This window comes from Lagopus muta, chromosome 3, assembly GCF_023343835.1.
Source record: "Lagopus muta isolate bLagMut1 chromosome 3, bLagMut1 primary, whole genome shotgun sequence".
Lineage (NCBI taxonomy): Eukaryota > Metazoa > Chordata > Aves > Galliformes > Phasianidae > Lagopus > Lagopus muta.
In genome coordinates, this window is record NC_064435.1 from 8,395,425 (window position 1) to 8,418,936 (window position 23,512).

The 23,512-nt window shown below is 45.2% G+C and overlaps 1 protein-coding gene across 5 annotated transcripts; it reads left to right on the plus strand.

The window, feature by feature from the left end:
• Nucleotides 1-763: 763 nt before the first annotated feature.
• Nucleotides 764-23,512, plus strand: TMEM71 (transmembrane protein 71). Of its 5 annotated transcripts, XM_048940335.1 has the most exons (11): nucleotides 764-839; nucleotides 2,364-2,535; nucleotides 3,774-3,831; nucleotides 4,550-4,588; nucleotides 4,678-4,762; nucleotides 6,047-6,216; nucleotides 6,735-6,914; nucleotides 7,450-7,525; nucleotides 7,996-8,045; nucleotides 8,723-8,794; nucleotides 14,704-14,825. In XM_048940335.1, exons 2-11 carry the CDS (start codon nucleotides 2,395-2,397, stop codon nucleotides 14,823-14,825), a joined length of 993 nt encoding a protein of 330 aa, XP_048796292.1. In that variant the 5' UTR covers nucleotides 764-839; nucleotides 2,364-2,394. The 5 variants fall into 5 exon arrangements, with proteins under 5 accessions (XP_048796292.1, XP_048796290.1, XP_048796288.1 ...); XM_048940333.1 differs by lacking the exon at nucleotides 14,704-14,825 and adding an exon at nucleotides 23,403-23,512 and having other exon boundaries at nucleotides 2,364-3,831; nucleotides 4,550-4,762; XM_048940331.1 differs by having other exon boundaries at nucleotides 2,364-3,831; nucleotides 4,550-4,762.

A 23,512-nucleotide genomic window follows, 5' to 3' on the forward strand; every position in this document is an offset into this window, starting at 1 on the left:
AAGTTTTGCTCCCACAGCTGTATGATTCTTAGATGTCAATTAGTTAGTTTAAATTATTTTTGTATATGTAGTAGTTCTGTAGAACTGCTCAATCATTTTGATTGACAGGACTCAGAAATTTTCTCTGTTCAAATGAATTGATCTTAACTCTGCATGATATATATTAGCAATAATGTTTTGACCATGGAACATAAACAACTGTGTACTCTTGACAAAGACTTCTTTTGAATAATATCTTGTTATCTTTAATATCTTTTGCAAGATATCTTGCTGCTGTGTGTGGATTTTGTGGTAGCTGTCTTGCATTCCTAAATGGAAGCCTGTCAGGCTCCCAGACCAGCTCACTGGCGGTTTCGCTGAATACACAGGGTGACTTGGTTATAGCACTTCAAAGTTTTCTGAGTAAGGTAGAAAAGTGAAGCTGAAACAAAATTCTGACCACTTTTCTTTATAAGAAAAAGGTCTTTCTTCTCAGCATTGTATTTGAAACAAATGTTTATCCGTTATTTATAGTCAGTGTGCTACTTTATCGCAACAGTCTGCAGGAACGTTCGTTCCCTGGGCTAATCTTAATCTTCAGTTTACTCTTTCAACTGAATGCTTCTGATGTGAGGCTTCTTGACAGGAAGCATGACCTCATTCTGCCTCTGTGCTTCTGATTGCATGGGCTGTTTTCAAAAGGAAACAAGGGACTTCACAGCCCTGCCCTTCCAAAAACTCAGTGCAGTTCTGCGCCAGGAAGCTGCAGAAAGAACACCCTACACACACGTCTCAAAGGCTCTGGTGTCGATGAGAAACTTTTTGGCATACATTTTTTCATTGTGAAATGGATTTTCCAGGTTTGGAAGATTTTACATATATTTATCTCTTAGTTGAGAAATGATTAACCTTTGAATTATTGATATTCTGCTCTTCAGGAAGGTTTGCATTTTTTCTGGATGTTGTTATAGTTATTACCTGAAAGGAGAAAAGATATGAAAACTCTTCAATAATGACTGATATGTGTGAATAAATAAAAATATTTTTGTAGACACTTTTATTTGGTAGATACTATAGAATAAATCTGGTTGCCTGAGGTTCAACTATTGTAATAGTTAGACCTGTATTTTATTACTAATGTAAATATTTACGATTTTTACATGCACAAGTTACTGTTAGCTATCAATTGAGGTTGTCATTGTGTTAAGGATTAACTTAATTTGGGGAGGGAAAGTTCCGGTTTGCACAATGACTTTTTGTTATGACACAGGTTTCCAGGTGGTCTGATATGAAGGAGAGGCTGCGTTAAACTTTGAATTGAATTCTTGTTGTAAAACAGTGCCATGTTCATCTTAAATTCAATTTTATTGAGATTTCTGAGAGTGGTTGGACTTCTCTCATGCCATAGTTAGAATTCTGTATTGATGCTCATTTTGTGGTTTACATATACATCCGATTAAATGTACAGTGGTGGTTCAGAAGTCTTGTTTTGGCTTCCTTATTATTGTTACTATTGCTACTCACACTATTAATAGCTGGCAAATGGAGCTGAATCTTAAATGCAACAGGAACACTGTGCAGCATTGTCTGCAACATGATGTTTATAAGTCTTCTCCAGCACTGAATTAAGACTGCCAAGAACCCTCTTCATTAATGCATACGCCAAGAATTGTCGTTAGAGAGTTTGGAGGAGCAATCCGTTGGACTGCCTGTTACATGCCTGTTTATAGAAGCCTGGCCTTACAGTTACTTAAAATAGCTTAAAAGCAAATTACAACAGCTCAGAAACTTCTTAGAAAGAGAGAAATTCATCATCTCTCCAATAATATATATGTGGAGATCTCACTTCCCATTTTAACATATGTACATACTCTGTTTTACCTGAAGTATTACTTCAGATAAACAAGAGCCCTGTGGAGACAGACCTGACGTACCTCACGACTTCATGAGGCACTTGTACTAGCAGCAGATGGACTGTAGTTTGTTCTGGCACTTTGTTCAATACTTTTTAATGACAGCACTGTCCATATGTAAGCCACTATTCTGAAGAGTTGGTCTTTGTTAGTGGTTGCTGCTTTGCAATAACATAACCAGAGGAGTAAAGTGCAATACAGTGACGACACAAGTTTCAATAGCTAGAAAGAAGTTTAACTCCCAGATTGTTAAAGAACTGAAATAGATTTGATTGATGCAGAGGTATTCCTTCCCACTCCTTTTCAAACAAATCTGCCCTAGAGCCAATCACTTCTGTCTAACCTGTAACATTCAGTGGTGTATTGTAACTAATACTGTGTTATATATTCATGTTAATACTTGACACTTCCTGATTTTAAAGAGTTGCAAAATCAATCATAACTCCCTCTTGTTTTTAAACTCTTTCACAGGCAATCCACACTGCCTATTGTTCCCGAGTGTATGAACCAGTCCTTTTCAAGATGTATGGAATGTCACATGTTACAGCAACACCACGAGGAAGTAAATTTGTGCACATTTGTCTGGGCTTTTGATAAAAACACTTTGGTGTGGAAGGATTGTGGGTGGCTGACAAAACTTGGGGTTAGATCTGCTAACCTAACCACCTGTTGAGTTTTTCCTGCATTCTCACTTAGTGTTCAGATAAACCTCTTTTTTTGAGTGTAATACTTTGCATAATTGAAAGTCATGATTGTATGCATGATTTTGCCTACAGTAAGAAAAAATCTTTCAGGAGCTAATTGTGTATGAAACATAGGTCTACAACATGTCAGTCAGGGAAACATGCAATGCCTATCTTTTGGGCAGTTTGTTGTGTGACATTCTGGCTGATGCTGCTTGACATCTTGTACCTCCACTCCAGATTGTTTTTGCCTAGAGAAAAACATAGAGCGTGTTGGTTTTTTTTCCCACTGGAAAGTGAAATATGTACTTTTAGAATGTTAGAGAAACAGTATGCATGGGAATAGCATACTGGGACTACCAAAGGGGGAATGCTGACCTTTATGCATTTTCTTTGCCTCAGCTCGTACTTCAACATTAAAAAAAAATCCTGTCATTCATCTATCTTCTCTCACAGGGGAATGACAGGCATTTACTAATAGCATGATGCTCTAAAGATACCAGAGAGATAAGGAAAGATTGTATCGTCTATAATTTTATGTAGCAACAGGTATGAATCTGTTATAAATATATATAGATATATCCCTCTGCTTAGCCATTGCTCATATTTTGTAAGATTGACTCTGACAGCTGCTGAACATCTGGCAGCATTTTGCAAACTTGAGCCGTGGTAATCCAGACAAATCCTATTTATTTCCTTAGTTTCCTGCCACAAAGTTAGTGTCAATTTTTGTCACTGTCTCTATCCCTATGCCTATTGTGGCATGTCAGCAAATTTTGTCTGAAAAAATGACAAAATGAAATACCTTAATGATAATGGTGGTCCTTCCATTCCTCTCTGTAGCTATAACAAGTATGTGCACTATTTTCAGCATGAACCAGACTTCTGGGCAAACACCATTAAAATTACTGTAGCTATTGCTTTTGTACCAATAATTATATACCCCAAGGTAATAACCTGCACGGATATTTGACTATAGCCAGCTCTGATTCTGTGCTGTCCTGATTGAGGTGATGCTAAACAGTCCTGCCAGAGTCAGTGTGCCTTTCCTCCATCCTTTTATTTTTCTCTTCCTATGTTTTTGTTTAGCTTATTCATGGTCTTTTGATTTCCACAAGGTGCCTGTCAATGAAGACCTGTCAACTGGGGAAGTTGTCAGTGAATATGATAATGACTCTTTCTTATTTGGCCTCTGTAGGTTCAACAGTGCTTGATGGAGAACACAAGCACAGCCTCTCAGAACATATTTATCAGAGGTATTGATGAAAATTATACTTGTTTAATATTACTTTTATTTCAGTTGAGGTTTTATAGAATTTCTAGAGATGAAACTAGTTTATGAAGTACTTCCATGGAGAGTTAAAAGCACTAGCTTTGCAATTATGAGGTTTTGGAATATCTCTCTTCCACGTTCCCTCCCCCTTACTGAAATCATGGTACCCTTTCATGAGATGTTGTATGGGATTCTGAAACCTGCTACTGAAACCCAATTTCAAACACTGTATCAATCCACAGTCTTCCTAGTTTTTTTGTGAATATCACTGAACTCAAAGCTGTTGAGAAGAAAGAAGACATCAGAAGTGATTACTTGATTGTAACAGTAGCTCCAGAGCAAAATACTGGAATACTTGTGAGGACACCATGCTGGGGTAGGTGTGGCAGATCTCCTTGGTGAAAGGCACTGCCGCAGAAATGCACCATGCACTTCTCAAGCCAAGCTGCCATAGTGCATTCATGAAAATGCTGCACCTGTTGTGAAACCCTCCTGTAGTCTGATGCTCTGGAAAGTGTGATGCAGACACACTGTGGTTGGCTGAATACCTCCTAGGCATTATCTGCATATTTTAAATCCATGTCACTGCCAGCTCCCGTTAACTGAGTCAATGACATATGTACATTTATTATCATGAAATCATGGTCTTGTACTGTCTAGACATTCTCTGAATCAGAGGTTTTTCCTTCTCTCCTCCTCAGTTATGCTTGCACGTTTCTCGATGATGGCACTGCCCACAGGTGCTGCTCCACAAGCCCTTCGAGAGGCTCCCTCTTCACATGTCGCCGCAGCCCTCGGCTGCTTTCCAATGGTTATTACATTCTGACAGAAGACAGCTTTCTGTCTGATGAAGATGGCAACATAACACTGTCACCATCCCAGACAAGCGTTACCTATAAAGAGAACTCAGTTCGGTAAGCAAACTACATGCAGATTTTACTCCATGCTGGTGATAGGCTCAATATCTCTGGACTTATCGGAAGATACTTTCATGGCTGCCTGCATTTTGCTTGGCTTAAGATAATTTCTTATTTGGCTTAAGATAATTTCTTATTTTTTCTTTATTTGTGTATATCATAAAAACATATAATGGCATAGGTTGGAAGAGAACTTATAGATAACTTGTTTTTAACCTCCTGCCATGGGCAGGGTTGCCACCCACCAGACCAGGCTGCCCAAGGCCCCATTCAACCTGGCACTGAAACGCCTCCAGCAATGGGGCATACAGAACTTTTTTTGGGCAACCTGTTCCAGTGCCTCACCACTCTCTGAGTAAATAATTTCTTCCTACCATCTAGCTAGATGTCCCCTCTTTTAGTTTAAAGCCATTTCCCCTTGTCCTATCACTATCAGATCATGTGAAAAATAGGTCTCCCTCCTGCTTGTAAGTTCCCTTCAAATACTGGAAGGTTGCAATGAGGTCTCCCGAGAGCCTTCTCTTCTCCAAGCTAAACATGCTCGTCTCCCTCAACCTTTCTTTATAGAAGAGGTGCTCCATCTTCTAATCATCTTTCTTCTGGTCCCATCCCAACAGTTGCACATTCTTCCTGTGTTCAGGGAGTTGTCTCTTCGTAAGAATATCTAAACTGATTTAATTTTTAATTAAAATCTCTTGATTTGCAGTCATACTAACCCAAAACTGTACAGTACACAGTTGCTATAACTAGAGTTGAAAATGAGAGCTACAACTCATTTTGCCAATGGGATGTTATCAAGATAAGGAATAAAAATATAAGTGTTAAAAGAAAAGTCTGGACCTGCCATTCTTTGTTGGGGAAAACTTTCTCCTTGATTCAGAAAAAGCATTGGTTTAGGATGGGATATAAGATATTGTTCAAAAAAGTATAAGAACAGTGGATCCAGGCTATATCACTTTAGTATATGGTAGGGTGAAAATTGTGGGGAGCGTAAGACCCAATACTCAGAGCAGTATTAAAGTCTGTCAAATGAGGTATCATTTGGTACCACAATATGAAGCATGACAATATCCTGATGCATTACTGTGCTGTTATTACATCCCCTGACATTACTGCAGTGTGCAGCAGTGAACCGTGGTGGTATAGCCAGGTCCACAGCAGAGCTGGGAACAGTACCGAGAATCTGGTTCTTCCATTTCAGTTCTACAAGCTTTTGAGCTCTGCTCCTGCTTCTTAAGAAGAAGTAAGTCTATCCCTCGGCAATGAGCCTTTTCTTTCTAGGATATTCCGTCGCAGGAAGAAAATGCGAGGCTCTCTTGCCAGCTTGTTCAGTTTCAGTGCTTCCAGCCAGTGGCTCAGCAGCACCATTCTCAACACTATGGATTCCTCCCATGTAGACGATCCTTGGCTTGACAAATGCAGTGAACTACAGCCCAGTCAGACTGACACTGGTAAGCTCTGACCATGTACAAAGTAATCTAGCCACATTACAATCTGTATTTAGCAGGAAGTTATATCTCCTCTACTTTTTATTTGGATTGTCTGCCAAAATGTGCAGGTAAAGGATACATGAGCAATCAAATTATGGTGAACTGAGCTCCTGGCATTAAAATTCAGAGACTGTGATTCCATAAGGACTTTTGTGGCAAAAGGGCATTTATAGACTGAGTTTGAACACAAAGACATCACCAGTGACATTTGCCCTGCAGTCATTAATATCTGGCTAAGGCTGCTTTCACCTGGTTATTTTAATATCATTGTGTTATGCTCTATGTAGTTCTGTCTTTGCTCTGCTTACTCTCTCCTGCATACATTGAATTTGCCGTTCCTGCCCCTAACAATTTGAAAACCTTCCTACAATTGTTGCTGTTTTGGTTTGGTTTTGTTTGTTTGTTTCATAAAATCTATTACCACAAATTCTCAAAGCTCATCCTTTGTGAAGTCTCATTTATATATCCACTTTTTATAGACAACTCAGACCTTTCTTGTGAATATAACATCTTAGTGCCACAAGGGCAAATTCCAGCATCTATTGGAGCCTCTCTTACCAAAGATGAGGAGTTTATTGAGCCTGGGAAATCACTGTGTGCCTCACCATCCTGCTCTCCATTTATAATAAATGGAAATAAAGATACACTGAACAAAGCAGGTATGTTAGATTCTTATCCTGATAAACTTCATTTTTAGAGTGAAGCAGAAATATTCACATTAAAAATGCTGATGTACATCATAAAAATGCAAATGTACATTAAAAAATAAATTAAATGACTACTTAAAAATAATGAAATCTTAAGATTGGTATTTACTCGTTCATTTCTCCCTACTTCCTTTTTCTCTCCTATTTTCAGCAATAAACATAAAAAGAAAAATGCAGAGAGAAGAGGAAAATGGAGGAAAGGGCATGAGAACAAAACATGAAAAAGGCAATTATTCAGAAGTGCTTGTTTTCTGCAAGCGGTGAAGGGCACAGAGTCTCTATGGCTGTGGGGGAAAAAGACTCCTGGGAGACACCCAGAGCATGAAAATTAGGTTTCTGCTTTAAGCCAGTCTAGGTGAATCCTCATGAAAACAGAGAGAAACTGCTAGCCTCATGGGCTAAGGGTAGTCTTTACTAACACCTTCTGTCATGTATTTACTGTATTCTTGAAAATTCATGAGAATTGTTTTCCTTATTTTTCTTTCAGAATCCAATTCAGTGCCAAATTTTCTGGCTCAGATTGCTGCACTGATGGTGTGTTTAATCATTTCAGTATGTACAAGGTAATCCTTTTTAACTTTGTTGCTTTTTATATTAATGCTCATTGTGTTTCACCTGGTGAACAAAACACAAATTAGTCAATTTTGCAAAGAGATATATCTTATGTTATCATACTTTCACAATTGTCAGTGCAGGCAAATATCTCAGCTGTATGAGTACGAACAAAAATAAGAAATATGTTGCAGATGCCTACTTTGTCAAGCATGTTTTTGACAAGAGTTGTGGAAGCCTGAGGAGAATCAGAATAGATCTGTATCTTTCCAGGTGACTAATAGGAGTGTTTCTCTCAGGCTGGCAATGTTGATATCCTTATTTCTAGGTGGTTTTCCTCAATAGCTCAAGTAACTTAAGGTTTCACACTGCTGTTCACCTAGAAGAGGTCAGTTGGTTATCTGCAAAAGCGTCCTCCTTCACCCAGTCATCTGTTTATGCATCCCCTGCTTTTCTCTAAACTTTATTGTTATGTTCACAGGTATTTTCTGGGAGGATTTTCTGCCATTTTGTTGTTGATAATTTTAGCCTGTAAGTACAGACCTTCTTTACACACACAGAATCACAGAATCACAGAATCACCCGGGTTGGAAGGGACCCCAAGGATCATGTAGTTCCAACCCCCCTGCCTAGCAGGGCCACCAACATACATATTCAGATCAGGTTGCCCAGGACCCCGTCCAACCTGGCCTTAAACACGTCCAAGGACGGGGCATCCACAACCTCCCTGGGCAGCCCGTTCCAGGGCCTAACCACTCTCCTAGTAAAGAACTTCCCCCTAACATCTAACCTAAATCTTCCCTCCTTCAACTTAAAACCATTTCCCCTAGTCCTGCTGTTGTCAGCCCTTTTGAAGAGTTTACTCCCCTCCTGGGTGTAGGTTCCCTTCAGGTATTGATAGGCTGCAATGAGGTCACCCCGCAGCCTTCTCTTCTCCAGGCTGAACAAGCCCAACTCCCTCAGCCTGTCCTCATAGGGGAGGTGCTCCAGCCCCTTGATCATCTTAGTCGCCCTCCTCTGGACCCTTTCCAAAATCTCTATGTCTTTACATTCAATACATCTTTTGCTGAGTGATGTCTGTGGACAAAAATCTTTCCTTATATAAAAATCCATGGCTCTTATTGATCCTGATAAGATCAATATGTGGGCATATGGGGACAGAATGTAGCCTTCAATCAATTACAGGATTTTGCATTTAAACTTCACAGTTCTTGTATCCCAAGATGCTGCTCTGTCATCTTTCTTCAGTCTTGTTACATCTTTCAAAACAACTAACTTTGGTAAGTAGCACTAATGTGATGAATAATGTAATTTAGAAATTTTATACTGAGAGAAAGGAGAGCCTCCTTCTGTTGTTTTCATGGCAAAAGATAGAAGGCATAATCTGAAATTATTGATGCAGATTTGGCTTTTTGTGTTACTGATTTGTATTCATAGAAACTTTCTATTTACTTTGAAAAACTGAGTTTTAATGATGTGCAATAAGTATTGTAACAGTTCACAGAAAATCACAGAATCACAGAATCACCCGGGTTGGAAGGGACCTCAAGGATCATGTAGTTCCAACCCCCCTGCCTAGCAGGGCCACCAAACATACATATTCAGATCAGGTTGCCCAGGACCCCGTCCAACCTGGCCTTAAACACGTCCAAGGACGGGGCATCCACAACCTCCCTGGGCAGCCCGTTCCAGGGCCTAACCACTCTCCTAGTAAAGAACTTCCCCCTAACATCCAACCTAAATCTTCCCTCCTTCAACTTAAAACCATTTCCCCTAGTCCTGCTGTTGTCAGCCCTTTTGAAGAGTTTACTCCCCTCCTGGGTGTAGGTTCCCTTCAGGTACTGATAGGCTGCAATGAGGTCACCCCGCAGCCTTCTCTTCTCCAGGTTGAACAAGCCCAACTCCCTCAGCCTGTCCTCATAGGGGAGGTGCTCCAGCCCCCTGATCATCTTAGTTGCCCTCCTCTGGACCCTTTCCAAAATCTCAATGTCTTTCTTGTACTGAAGGCTCCACACCTGGACACAGTACTCCAGGTGGGGCCTCACAAGAGCCGAGTAGAGAGGGACAATCACCTCCCTGTCCCTGCTGACCACCCCTCTCCTGATGGAGCCCAGGATCCCATTTACCTTCCGAGCTGCCAGAGCGCACTGCTGGCTCATGTTCAGTCTCTCGTCCATCAGGACCCCCAGGTCCTTCTCTGCCGAGCTGCTCTCAAGGACCACTCCTCCCAGCCTGTACAGGTGCCTGGGGTTCTTCCGGCCCAAATGCAAAACCTTGCACTTTGCCGTGTTGAACCTCATCAGGTTCACCCGAGCCCAGCCCTCCAGCCTGTCGAGGTCCCTCTGAATGGCATCCCTTGCTTCCATCGTATCAACCGCACCACTCAGCTTGGTGTCGTCAGCAAACTTGCTGAGGGTGCACTCAATTCCCTCATCGATGTCATTAATAAAGATGTTAAAGAGCACCGGTCCCAAGACAGACCCTTGGGGGACACCACTTGTTACCGGCCTCCACCTGGACATAGAGCCATTGACCACCACCCTCTGTCTGCGGCCTTTCAACCAATTGCTTATCCATCGGGTCGTCCACCCATCAAATCCACTTCCCTCCAATTTGGAGATGAGGATGTGGTGGGGGACCATGTCAAAGGCCTTGCTCAGGTCCAGGTAAATGACATCGGTCGCCTTCCCTTCCTCCACTAATGCCGTCACTCCATCATAGAAGGCCACAAGATTAGTGAGGCATGACCTTCCTTTGGTGAAGCCGTGCTGGCTGTCTCGGATCACATGCTCATTCTTTATGTGACCGAGCATATTGTCCAGGAGGATCTGTTCCATGATCTTCCCAGGCACGGAGGTGAGACTCACCGGCCTGTAATTCCCCGGGTCCTCCCTGCTCCCCTTCTTGTATATGGGAGTGACATGACCCTTCCTCCAGTCGTCCGGGACCTCACCTGACAGCCATGACTTCTCAAATATGATGGAGAGCGGCTCGGCAACCACCTCGGCCAGCTCCTTCAGAACCCTGGGATGCACGCCATCCGGCCCCATAGACTTGTATTCATTCAGTCTAAGGAGGCACTCTCGGACTTGCTCTGCCCTTACAGTGGGGAGGGATTTACCTCCTTGGTCCCCACATAGAGGTTTGGGGATGCAGGGCTCAGGGACGTGAAAAAGACTAGAATCCTGGCCATCAGTGAAGACCGAGGTGAAGAACTCATTCAGCACCTCAGCTTTCTCTTCATCTGTTGAAGCCAGTTCTCCTTTTAAATTTACCAAAGTAGGTACGCCCATTTTGGCCTGTCTCTTCTGGGCAATGTACCTGTAGAAGGTTTTCTTATTGTTTTTCACGTCCCTTGCCAAGTTCAGTTCTGCCTGCGCCTTGGCTTCCCTGATCCCACGTCTGCAAGTCCGGACGGCATCCCTGTACTCTTCCCAGGTGACACAGCCTTGTTTCCAGAGCTTGTACACCCCTTTCTTCGCCCTCAGTTCTCTCAGCAGGTCCTTGCTGAGCCATGCCGGTTTCCTACCTCGCCTGCCCACTTTCTTATTCAGAGGAATGGAGACCTCTTGTGCTTCTAGGAGGGCATCCTTGAAGAGCAGCCAGCTCTCCTCAACATCCTTGTCTTTGAGGGCAGCGCGCCAGGGGATCTTGGCCAGCAATCCATTGAGTAGCTTGAAGTCTGCTCTTCTGAAGTTCAATGTCCTGGTCCTGCTCTTTGCCAGGCCCACATCGCTTGAGATCACAAACTCAACCAGGGCGTGGTCGCTGGAGCCCAGGCAGCCTCCAACCTTGACGCCTTTGATGATCTCCTCGGCGTTGGTGAGCAGCAGGTCCAGCAACGCTTCACCTCTGGTCGGTCTGTCCAATACCTGAACCAGAAAGCTATCATCAATGGATTCCAAGAGCCTTCTGGAGCTCTTGCAGCTCGCCATGTGGTTTTCCCAGCAGATGTCCGGATGGTTGAAGTCCCCCACCAGGACAAGAGCCCGTGAGCCAGACATCTCATGCATCTGGAGCAAGAAAGCCTCGTCAACAGCCTCCCCTTGATCAGGTGGTCTGTGGTATACCCCTAACACCAGCTGACCTATATTAGTCCCATCTCTAATCCTAACCCACAGGCTTTCAACCTGTTCCTGACTGCTTCTCGTAGGGAGCTCCTCACAGTTTATCCAATCTCTGACATAGAGAGCAACTCCCCCAACCCTCCTACCTCACCTATCTCTCCTAAAGAGTCTATAGCCATTGATGGCAGTATCCCAATTGTGGGAGTCATCCCACCATGTTTCTGTGATAGCAACAAGGTCATAACTTTCCGAATGTATCACAGTTTCCAGTTCCTCCTGCTTGTTACTCAAGCTGTGTGCATTGGTATAAAGTCACTTCAGCCGGGCTATCCGTCTCGCCACCTTTATAAGGGATCTAGGATCCCCTAGAACAGCAGCATCCCCAGCATCACCCTGCCCTACTCCTTCCCTATGCACTCTGCCGTCATTGCCCATGGAGTTTGGTACAAGCCCTCGAATGACCCGTTCAACCCCAATAGCCCTTATTTTGTCCCCTTCCCCCTTCATTCCTAGTTTAAAGACCTGTCAATGAGTCCCGCTAATTCTTCAGCTAAGATTCTCTTACCCCTCAGGGACAGGCTGCATGCATCAGCAGCCATCATGCCAGGTGCAGTGTAAATTGCCCCATGGTCAAAAAAGCCGAAATTCTTGCGTCTGCACCAGCTCTTAAGCCATCTATTGAAGAGTTGGGTATTTTGGATCCTCTCTGTACCTTTCCCTGACACCACGGGCATAGAAGAAAAGACCACCTGCACCCCAGCACCTTCAAGTATTCGCCCCATTCCCCTGAAGTCTTTCTTGATAGACCTCAGGCTTTCCTTATCAACTTCCTCGCCGCCAGCCTGAATTATTAAAAGTGGGTAATAATCTGAAGGCCGAATCAACCCAGGAATTTTCTTTGAAATGTCCCTGACCCGTGCCCCAGGAAGGCAGCACACCTCTGTGCGGGTAGGTGTCTCCAGATATCAGTCTTTCATCCAATCTGCACAACTTTTTGCTATGAAATCGGACTTTGTCACATTAGCATTAAGGTTGTATTTACTTTCTGACCTCTTTATTTGGGAGGCCAAAGAAGAATTCTCGGTCAAAGCGTCCAGGTCTTCGTAACGCTGGATAGATGGCATCCAGTCGGTTGGTCGCACCAATGACAACCACCTCCCCTCTGCTGTCTAACCCATCCATGAGTGCCAGAAGCGTTGATACGATGGAGCTGATGGAAAAAATACAATTTTTATTCCCCGGTTCAGTAAGTTTTGATACACTCCACATGACTTAGTGTTGTGTTCAGCTCTGGGCACCTCAATACAGAAAGGACCCTGAGCTTGGTGAAACAGGTCTAAAGAAAGCCAACTAGGCTTGTGAAGGACTTGGAGAATATGGCCTATGAGAAGCTAGTTAAAGAAACTGGGGGCATTTAGCCTGGGGAAGAGGAGGTGGAGTGGAGACCTTATGGCTCTTCTCAAATATCCGAAGGTGATTGCAGTGAGTGGGGTTGGTCTCTTCTCACTGGTGGCAGGTGACAGGATGAGGGGAAATGGCCTCGAGTTGCACCAGGGGAGGTTTAGGTTGGATATCTTTACTGAAAGGGTTGTAAAGCGCTGGAATAGGCTCCCTAGGGAGGTGCTGAGTCTCCATCCCTGAACGTGTTTAAAAACCATTTGAATGTGGTCAAATGTGGTCACCAGTCAACAAGGAGCGCTGACAGATGATGGAAAGCGGCTCGGCTATCACCTCCGCCAGTTCCCTCAGCACTCTCGGGTGGATCTGGTCCTTCTTCAGTGCAAGCCCGCGCCGCCCACCCCCCTCCTCCGCTTACGGCCGCGCCGCCATCTTGCGTCTCACAAACTACTGCACTACTTTTAGGGCGGGGGGGGCGGCGGCCGAGCCGGGAACTCCCAACGCCGCCCGGGCCCTCGCCTCGCCGCCGCCCGCGGCGCGCACTCGCATCCTCCCGGCGCCTCGCTGCCCCGGGGCGGCCGCGCGGGGAGGACGGGCAGCGGCGGCCGTGCCTCTGCCTCCCTCGCAGGGAGCGGAGGCGGAGCCGCTCACCGCCGCCCCGCCCGTCGGCGGCGGACACCCGGCGGAGGCCGGTCCGGGCCCGCGGCGGTGCCCGCTAAGTTAGCGTCCGACCGTCAGCTTCTTCCACCCGCGGCTTTCCGCACGTGCCCGGCCCTGAGCGACGGCAGCGCGGCGCGGTCCCGAGCCGCCGTGCCGCGGGCGGGGGAAGAGACGACCCTCACAGCCCCGTGCTCTGGCTAGAGGTGGAACTTGGGCATCTTTCTCCAGCCGTCTCGGACACGTCGCTGTTAGCTGCCACCGAGATACTTTGCAACGCTTTGCAACGCACCGTCATTACATAGTATGTAGGCTGCTCCGAAAGTCATGCCGCCTGCTGCTTTCCTTGGAACCGACAACAAACGCAAAGAGCACAGTAACACCGGAGGACAGAGCAAATTCTCAGCTAAGAAATGCTATTTTTCAACAGCCACACCATCAGCTATTGTATTTTTGCCAGCAGTGAACGGCTGCACGCTGCGCTCACAGAGATGTGCACTACTGGAGCTCACCTGCTGTTTCTCAGCGTTTCACCAGCCACCACCTCCCTGTGCTCACATCCCATTTTGGTGTCCATAAGCATTCAGCAAGCATCCATGCATGTCAGTGCCATTTCTTCCACATGCGGGAATTCAATTCCACACCTTTACTTCATACAGACTTCCGTATCAGACACCATTTTATCGGATTGCCCCTCTGCTGCCATCTGCCACACGACAAAACGTAACACAGCAGTGGTGGGCAGGTTCAACTGCTGTACCACCTCTGACCGTGTTGGCCAATGTTATAACATAGGAGGCATGACTTTCGGAGCAGCCTTTCCATTTCCTCCATCACTATTTGCAGCTTTGGCTCAGACCCTACATGTGATTGATTCCCAAAAGAGAAAAAGCAGAAAGTGGCTTGTGGGAACCGCTTACAGTAACATCTGTCAGAATCAGACTTGTTTTAAAACCCTCACATACCGTGCTGTACAATAGACATCACCAGAGATTTCTGCAGAAAAAAATATGTATCTGAGAAAGGATGATATAGGCTTATCCATTTATCCATCCTTTTCTTTTAAGAAGAGGCACTGGGAGCATCTGGAAGACATTCACATCTACATTGTGACAAAGGCACTGACTGCAGTACTTCACAAACCACACAACACGAGGTTAAGGTGCTGTGCATTGCAGAGGACAGCTGAACGCACTGATCTCAGAAGACCGTACTCCTTCTGTCTGAGTTCGCTATTCATCACAAAATATCAACACATACAGGGAAAGAATACAAAATAAAAACACTTAAAAAGAGTTTCTGAACATTAAAAATTTACGTTAAGATAAACTTGTTTTTATCTACATAAAGTACTGAATTACATGCAACAATAACAGAAGAACATCCAACGAAAACAACTTTGCAGAACAGCAATCAAGGATGTCACAGATCACATTCGTGCTAAGGCTTTAAATTCTTTCTTCAAAACCTAATAAGAAAAAAAACAACAAAAATATCAGTAAGCAGAAATAAAACTGATAAACATGACACCCAATTGTTAGTCACAGCTAATAAACAGTGTGCTGCCTCTCTCACAATGCCTTATTATCCCCTTTAGCTTCAGATACATCCTCATGCATCCAAACTGGAGATTACCACGTAGAGACTCTATGGATCTATACCATAGAATCACAGAATGGCCAGGGTTAGAAGGGACCTCAGGGATCATGAATCCCCACCCCCCTTGCACAGGCAGGGCCACCAACCTCCCCATTCAATACTAGACCAGGCCGCCCAGGGCCCCATCCAATCTGGCCTTGAACACCTCCAGGGACGGGGCATCCACAGCTTCTCTGGGCAGCCTGTTCCAGCACCTCACCACTCTTTTGGTAAAGGACTTACCCCTGACATCCTACCTCAATCTTTCCCCCCCTCAACTTGAAACCATTTCCCCTTGACCTGCTATTATCTACCTGTATAACCAAGATGTTATAATCACAATACAATTGTGTATAATCAATAGATATCAAGATGTTATAATTGCAATATAATCAAAGAGTAAGGCAAAGCAAACAAGGATCACAAAAGAGAATAAGTAGAAGAGCTTACCCTTGGGTTGAGCTCACTAGAAGATACCAAAAGAGGAGGATCTCCAGAAGAGATCCTTCCCCTCTGGTAGCCAGCTCTTAAATAAGCCTGGCTCCACCCCTTCCGGCAGCACAGGTGAATTGCCTTCACCTGTGCTCCTCTGGCTGACTCATGGCTCACCTCAGGTGATTAATCAGAGGTTCAGGCCGTGACTCAGCAGTTCCCATACACTCCACCCCTTCACGGCGTGAACCAATGGTCAGGTTAACAAAAGGGTAAGCTTTCCCTAATACAGAGATCCGGTATATCGCGATGCTTATACAATTTTATCGCGACGTATGTTGGTACAGTTCAAGACAAGTGATGATTAGTGGATGTCCATACTCTTCTATGGGCCAGTGCTCGATGATGTGCCTGGAGGCATGAGGTCCTGAGGTGCAAGTCCATTCTATGTTCCATCAGTCCCATGCAGACCATCACCGGGTGTTGTACGTGATCTGACAGCAACACTGGAACGCTTGATGGCATTTTGTTCCTTCCGGTGGTCCTGAAGGCTCACAGACTCACGGGGAGTAATACAGATGTTTTACAGGTACCAGGAGGGGAAGGTCTGCTCTCCAGGGCAAGATACAGGCCGTATTTCTGTCTTGGGTCAACACTTCCGCTTGTACTGGGGCACGTCCTGGCCGCCTGTACCACACCTTTTGGCCGGATATCTGCGGCTGCATAACGATATCAGGCACCAAAGGAGGTTTCCTGATCTGCCATAGGGACATGATGGGGGTCCCTTTAGCAATAAAGATCGGAGTGTTGACCACAATATCAGTAGGCCATGTACCTATTACTGGAGGGACTACTGAGCCTCCCACCTCCAATAGTCTCCCCCAAGGTGCAAGTAGGCCACACCACTTGGGTCCTACCTGCACCTTCCAGGGCCATTTTATTTTATGGGTACCTGGCTCTAAGTTTTCAGGGGCAGGGAGCAGAAGATTATTTTCATTACCAATCTGGGGTCTTACCTGATGATCAGTGCCCGTAATTTGAATCCTAAGCGGGGTGGCCCATGTCGTCTGCAACATTCTCAGGGCACTGGGTCTGCCATCTCGAGGTCTTTCATTCAGGTCCCGCAGGGTTTCATACAGTCTTTTTGTCCACCCCTGCAAGGACTGGGAGTCTGTCTTCAGGGCAGCCTTAAGAATACCATTATAACGTTCGATGAGGCCTGCCCCCGTTGGATTATATGGCAGGTGGAATCGCCATTCGATGTTATTTTCTTCTGCCCAGCGCTGTATCGTTGCACCAGTAAAATGAGTCCCTTGGTCGCTCTCGATGACTTGAGGTGTCCCGTAGGCAGACATCAGTTTAGTGAGTGCCTTGATGGTATATGCCTGGTTTGCTTTCGGTACTGGATAGGCCTGCAGTAGCCCACTTGCAGTGTCGACACAGGTCAGGGCATATCTTGCCCCTTCAGAACGAGGAATGGGCCCGATGTAATCGACCTGCCATCGCTGGAGAGGATTGTGTCCCCTAGCAAGATGGGCTGTTGTTTCGGGCAACGATCTCGGTCTCATCTTGGAGCAGGCGTCGCAATCCTGGCATGCCTGGACGATATCAGATAGTTGTATGGGCAGTCCCCATGCTTTAGCAGCTGCCCACATTGTCTTTTGTCCAGCATGCCGTAGCTTCTGATGTAACCAGCGGGCGATGTTCTCAGATGGTGAATTCTCAATCCATCGAACTCGGGCCAATGTGTCGGCTTCATCGTTTCCCGGTGACTGTAGGGGCTGATGACCAGAAACATGGTAGACACGTACAGTCCTGTGTTTGACCGTATTCCATATATCTAACCACATGTCTTTGCCCCAGATCGGTCGGGCGTGGATAGTCCATTCCTGGGTGGCCCACTGTGCAATCCAAAGAGTGAGCCCCCGGTACACAGCCCAACTATCTGTGCAGATGTTCAGGATACCATCACCGGGTTCCTTGGTTATAACCATCCACACGGCTCGCAGTTCTGCCCATTGGCTGCTCTGACCATCCCCCTCATCGAACCAGATTGTCTCGGTGGAAGGATGGTATGCTATTGCTCTCCACTTGCTCGGGTTGCCCTTGCTGGACCCATCTGTGTACCAGGCATCTTCAGGGATAGGATATTTTCCCTCCTGAACGGGACTCTTCTCTGGTGGAGCGACCAGTATTTCTTTTGGTGCATCACTGTGATACGTAACTGGGCCTAGGATCTTCTGGAGTTCTTCTTTCAAGGGGGATGAAGACAGACTGCTCCTTTGGCTGAGATAGGCGACCCATCGTGCCACTGTTTGTGCTTGGGCCACCCCTGTCTTAGGAAGGTGGGTCAGATCTTTCACCCACCCCTGAATTGGCAGAGTGGTCTTGACTATAACTGCAGCTGTTTGAGTTATTGGCTCTACTGCCTGTAATGCCGAATAGGCAGCCAATAACTGTTTTTCAATCATACTGTATCTTTCTTCTGCTCCGTGCCAAACCTGAGACCAGAAACCAATGGGGGTCCGAACAGAACTCTGGCGTTGCCACAGGCCCCAACCGAAGCCGTCTTGAGTAACATGAACGTCCAACTCGGCTGGGAGGGTAGGATCGAATATACCCAATGCCTGAGCTTGTTTAACTGCCAGTTTTGCTTGTTGGAAAGCATCCTGTTCGGTTTTCCCCCAGTCCCATAGCTGCCCCTTTTTTGTGAGTCTGTATAGTGGCCTTAGCAGCTGCGCTAGGTGAGGTATAAAGGAACACCAATAACCCAATATACCTAGAAACTCTTGCAGCTGCTTTGATGTTGTAGGGACTGGGAATGCCTGAACCTTATCTATAACAGCACTGGGTAGCACTTTGGTCTTTCCTGACCAAACCACCCCCAGGAATTTTACGGACAGGCCTGGACCTTGCACCTTTTGGGGATTTATAGCCCATCCCCTTTGTTGCAAATAGGCAGTTAATGAATCTGCTGCCTGTCCTACTGCCTCCAGTGAGTCGGATGTCAACAGGAGATCATCAATATAATGATATAGGTTAACATCATCAGGTTTTCTCCAGTCAGCCAGGTCATGCGCCACTAGATTGTGACAATACGTTGGTGAATGCACGTACCCCTGTGGCAGGACCTGAAAGGTCCACTGCCTGCCTCCCCACGTAAACGCAAACTGATCTTGCGATTCCTCAGCAATTGGGATACTGAAGAATGCATTTGCTAGATCTAGGACACAATGATAGGTTTTTATCTCCCTACTCAATGTGTCCATTAGGGAGGCAATATTGGGTACGGCCGCATGAATAGGCGGCGTGACCTTATTTAATTCTCTGTAATCTACTGTCATCCTCCATGTGCCATCCGACTTTCGCACCGGCCATATGGGGGAGTTATACGGGCTGTGTGCAGGTCTTATAATGCCCACTTTTTCTAATTCCTGCACCGTTCTCGATATTTCATCTTGCCCACCCGGGAGTCTATACTGTCTAACATTAGTAATCCGGCGCGGTTTCGGCAGGCAAACAGGCTCATGTTTCGCATGGCCTCTTAACATTGCCTGCACCGCCCGGATACTGATACATCTTTGTCGAAGTCTGAACTCTCCCACAGTTGTTTGGAGAGCCAGACCCCATAGAATGTCTATGCCCAGGATGTATTCTTGGACTGGGGCAATAGACACCTTGTACTCCCGGGGTGGGAGACGCCCAACCCCCAATTTTAACCATGTTTGGGTGACAGGAATAGTCTGTCCCCCAAAACCACCAATCATCACTCTGTCGCCATGAAATTTTCCTGGATCTCCATAGATAATTGATGTCTCTGCTCCAGTATCCACTAATGCCATAACTCTCTGAATATTTTTTCGGGACCAATAAATCGTTAATTCTACATAGGGCCTCCGGTCCCGTCTGGAGGCCCTACGGGGACTAACATCCCTTGTCACTGCATGAATTGTGCTAGGGCCAGTTCTTTTGCTTCTGACGGCTCAGGCATTGTGGCCCGAGACACCTGAGGTGGCTTCTTTTTCCTGTTTGGAATAATAAAATCTTCTAGGTTCCATGTTGTTGTTGGAACCCTCTCTATAGCTCTTACCCTTGATTTCTTAGGGTAGCTCTGGAATTTTTGATTGTCCTTTAGTTGTCTCCAGAGCTGGAGAAGGACGTGGTTGGGCTGGCGGTCGATCTTAGCAAATTGGACCCCAGCCCGAATTAAATCATTAAACATTTGTTTTCGGGATACCGTTATGGGTCCCGATGGAGGAGCTCGAGTAGCCGGCGTTTTGGTTTTATTTACCGGCAGGACCTCTGCTTCCTCCAAAAACCGAATATTGCGCCTAGTCCGCAGGCGTTCTGTTTCTCCCAAATCGGCAACTAACTGGGCAGCCTGCTGGACTACGGCTTCTGATGCTACAAGGGGATTTAATATCGAAACTAGGGTGCCGTACAGATGGGAGGGAGCTTGCTGTAGAATTAAATCTCTCATCCCTGCTGAAAATTTAACCATATCAGGGCCATCAAATGTATCTTCATAGATGGCCTCTCTTACACCCAGTTCACGGATATAGTTTTGAAGGTCCTCCATGGAGGACCACATACCTGTATGTAACGGTATGTCTGATTTATTCGGCCATACCATACGGCAGGCCGCCATTAACCATTCTAGTATGGAATGGTTTTCATCACGATATTGATTGCCTACATATAACCTTTGCCTGAGAGCAGGATGGACAGTCATGGTGGCCAACTTAGATATTTCTGGGCCATTCACCACGACACTTTCTGCCCCAGAATCCCACAATCTCAATAACCAAGCCGGCACACTTTCTCTAGGCTTCTGCCGAAATCGTTGTACTAAGTCCATTAATTCTGTTGCCATGTATGGCCGAGCTGTAACATGTAAATGAGTCTGGGCAGGGGGCCATTGATCAGGCGGCACCCCTGCCGGTCTGTCCTGTACTTTTTTTGTTTTCTGGGTTACCACAGGACGGACTTCCAATGGATCAGTTTGAATTGGACATTCAAGGTCTGATTTGGATTTCTTGTTGTCCTGATCAACGAAATCTGTTGATTCAAGACCTGGTCATCATTTATTGAAATATTACGAATTTGGCTTACAGGAAGATGTAGAATTGGCTTCTTCCCCGTTAAAACGCCAAGTTCGTGCTCCAGCTTTTCAAAGCGGTCTTTCAAAAGCTGATTTTCGGTTTCTAAAGTATTATTTCTTAAGTCCGCGTGATTTAAAGCGGTTAATAGTGGCCATGCCACCATGGAGGCAGCCAATTGTCTTTCTTTGGTAATGAGAATATCCTTGCCAAGTCCTTGAAAATAGTCCGCCATGCGATATGGGGAGAGATTGCCCATAACGCGTAAGGGACCCCATTTTTCAATGATGGCAGCTAACTCATAATAGGGTGATCCCTCAAATCCTGGGATCTGCCCTGGAATCATTTTCTCTAGAGGAGTATTGTTCTCCCCCTTGACCCATTTATAGAAATTCCACAGGAAAGACATGATGTTAATTTCAGTATATTCAGCCTGCCTGGCTCGCCAAGTGTATAACCAAGATGTTATAATCACAATACAATTGTGTATAATCAATAGATATCAAGATGTTATAATTGCAATATAATCAAAAGAGTAAGGCAAAGCAAACAAGGATCACAAAAGAGAATAAGTAGAAGAGCTTACCCTTGGGTTGAGCTCACTAGAAGATACCAAAAGAGGAGGATCTCCAGAAGAGATCCTTCCCCTCTGGTAGCCAGCTCTTAAATAGGTCCAGGAGGGGTGGAGCCCGGCTCCACCCCTTCCGGCAGCACAGGTGAATTGCCTTCAGCTGTGCTCCTCTGGCTGACTCATGGCTCACCTCAGGTGATTAATCAGAGGTTCAGGCCGTGACTCAGCAGTTCCCATACACTACCCTTTCCAAGAGTTGACCCCTCTCCACCCCCATTTGTAGGCTCCCTTTAGGTACAGAAAGGCTGCAATGAGGTCATCCTACAGCTTTCTCTTCTCCAGGCTGAAATACATCAACAAGGAAAAGGTAGAAAATACATTAAAAGAAAATGGCTTGCTTGAAGTATTACAAGTTAAGTAACAAAGGCTCTCCAGCCTTGAAATAAAATAAATCCCTTAAATAAATCCCTTCTCAAGCTAAAACATATTGTTATCCCAGCTGCGAGAAGGGTGCAGCTTTTCCAAGGGTGGCTTCCCTTAATCCAAACACTGTTGACTCTCCCAGTCAGAACAGAGCATCTGTTATAACTCTTCATCAGATGTGGAAGAAGAGATAGAGATGGTTGGTGCCTAAACAAAGAGGCTTCCTCTTTCCAAGGCAGACTGAGAGGCATCAAGAATTTTATCTGTTCTCAGGCACAAGCAACTCAAAGACAAATGGGTTCAAGGATCCTAAGTCTAAAGACTGAACAACCATCACATCCAAATTGATGCAATACTGGGAATGCCTGACTTGGACCACGGTGCCTCAGGAAGATTTCTGTTGAGTTCTGACAACTCCAAAATCCTCTCTTACAGGAAGAGATCAGAGAGCTGGACCCGTTAGTGTACAACTGGCACAGGCAGAAATCTCCCTTTACGTCCAATTACAGATGCTCAAGCACACTGGTTAGAAATTGAGACTTTTCTCTAGTCTCACTAGAATCTCTCCTGTTAATGTTTCATACTTTAATTGCTCTTAAGGGTGGAACGTCTACCAAATATCACCGTGTCTTCCTGCCTGCAGGGGTGAAAGAGGAAGCAGAACACTGAGAAAAGCACCCCTTCACAGCCCCCCACCCTTAAGTCAGTTCTCAAGAAAAACTACTGACAGATTAATGCTAACTGCTTGGAAAGGGCCGTGTGGGTGACTCGTTGTCTTCAAGTTCAAGCTTTTTCCTGCTGAAACCACCAATTATGCCAAATCTAACAATGGTTTTGCAATATGGAGAAGTGCCTCCCAGACTGAAATGACAAAGTCTTACTTTGGTTTTTGTCTTTGCACAGACAACAAAACAGTGAAGAGTAATGCTAAAGCAGCACGATCTCCAGAATGCACATACACTGCATACCAGTGATAGAACATGCTATAAGACAAAAATTACCTTCAGTAATTTGGTTTTGTCATAATCGTCTTGATGTTGATAAATACACTGACAAATTTTAGCGTATAATTTTTCAAAATAGAATATATCAGCCTCCTTTGTTAGATCAGTGACCATATCCAGCAGTTGCTGAGGAAAAAAAAATGGGAAAAATACAAGTTTAGAATAGCAAAAGATCCTTGGCTCTTTTGTTTTTGGAAGTTTAGCAGTAACATTAATAAGTAACAGTACTAGCAGGTTGTCAGTGGGCTGCTTTAAGGTAAAAGGGCTGGTTGAATTTTAACACTGAGGTGGAGAAACTGCCTCCTAAGACAATGCTTACCAGAAGTAAAAACAGCAACCTACAGAAACCTACAGCTGCTGTGGGTGTGGAAACACATCAATCACAGCCCATGGTAGGTTGATTTGTGCTATATATCCCTGCCGTTAACTGTGTAAATTGGCACTGGTTAACAACTGCCTCAATTGATAACTGTACATAAAGCAAAAATATGTCCTATTTCACAATTTAAACAAAGTTGAACTTAGACGTACTTTGAGCTCAAAGTAATCCACCAGCACTACAACAGCTGACTCTGTCATAATGTCCATTGCTTTTTCAGCACTCGTGTGCCTCTGTTCTTTATTGAATTGAAAAGACCTTCTTCTCTTTGCAACGGGAAAAGAGGAGTCGTTTTTTTTGCGTTTTCTTTTTGACACCTCTACAAAGAAA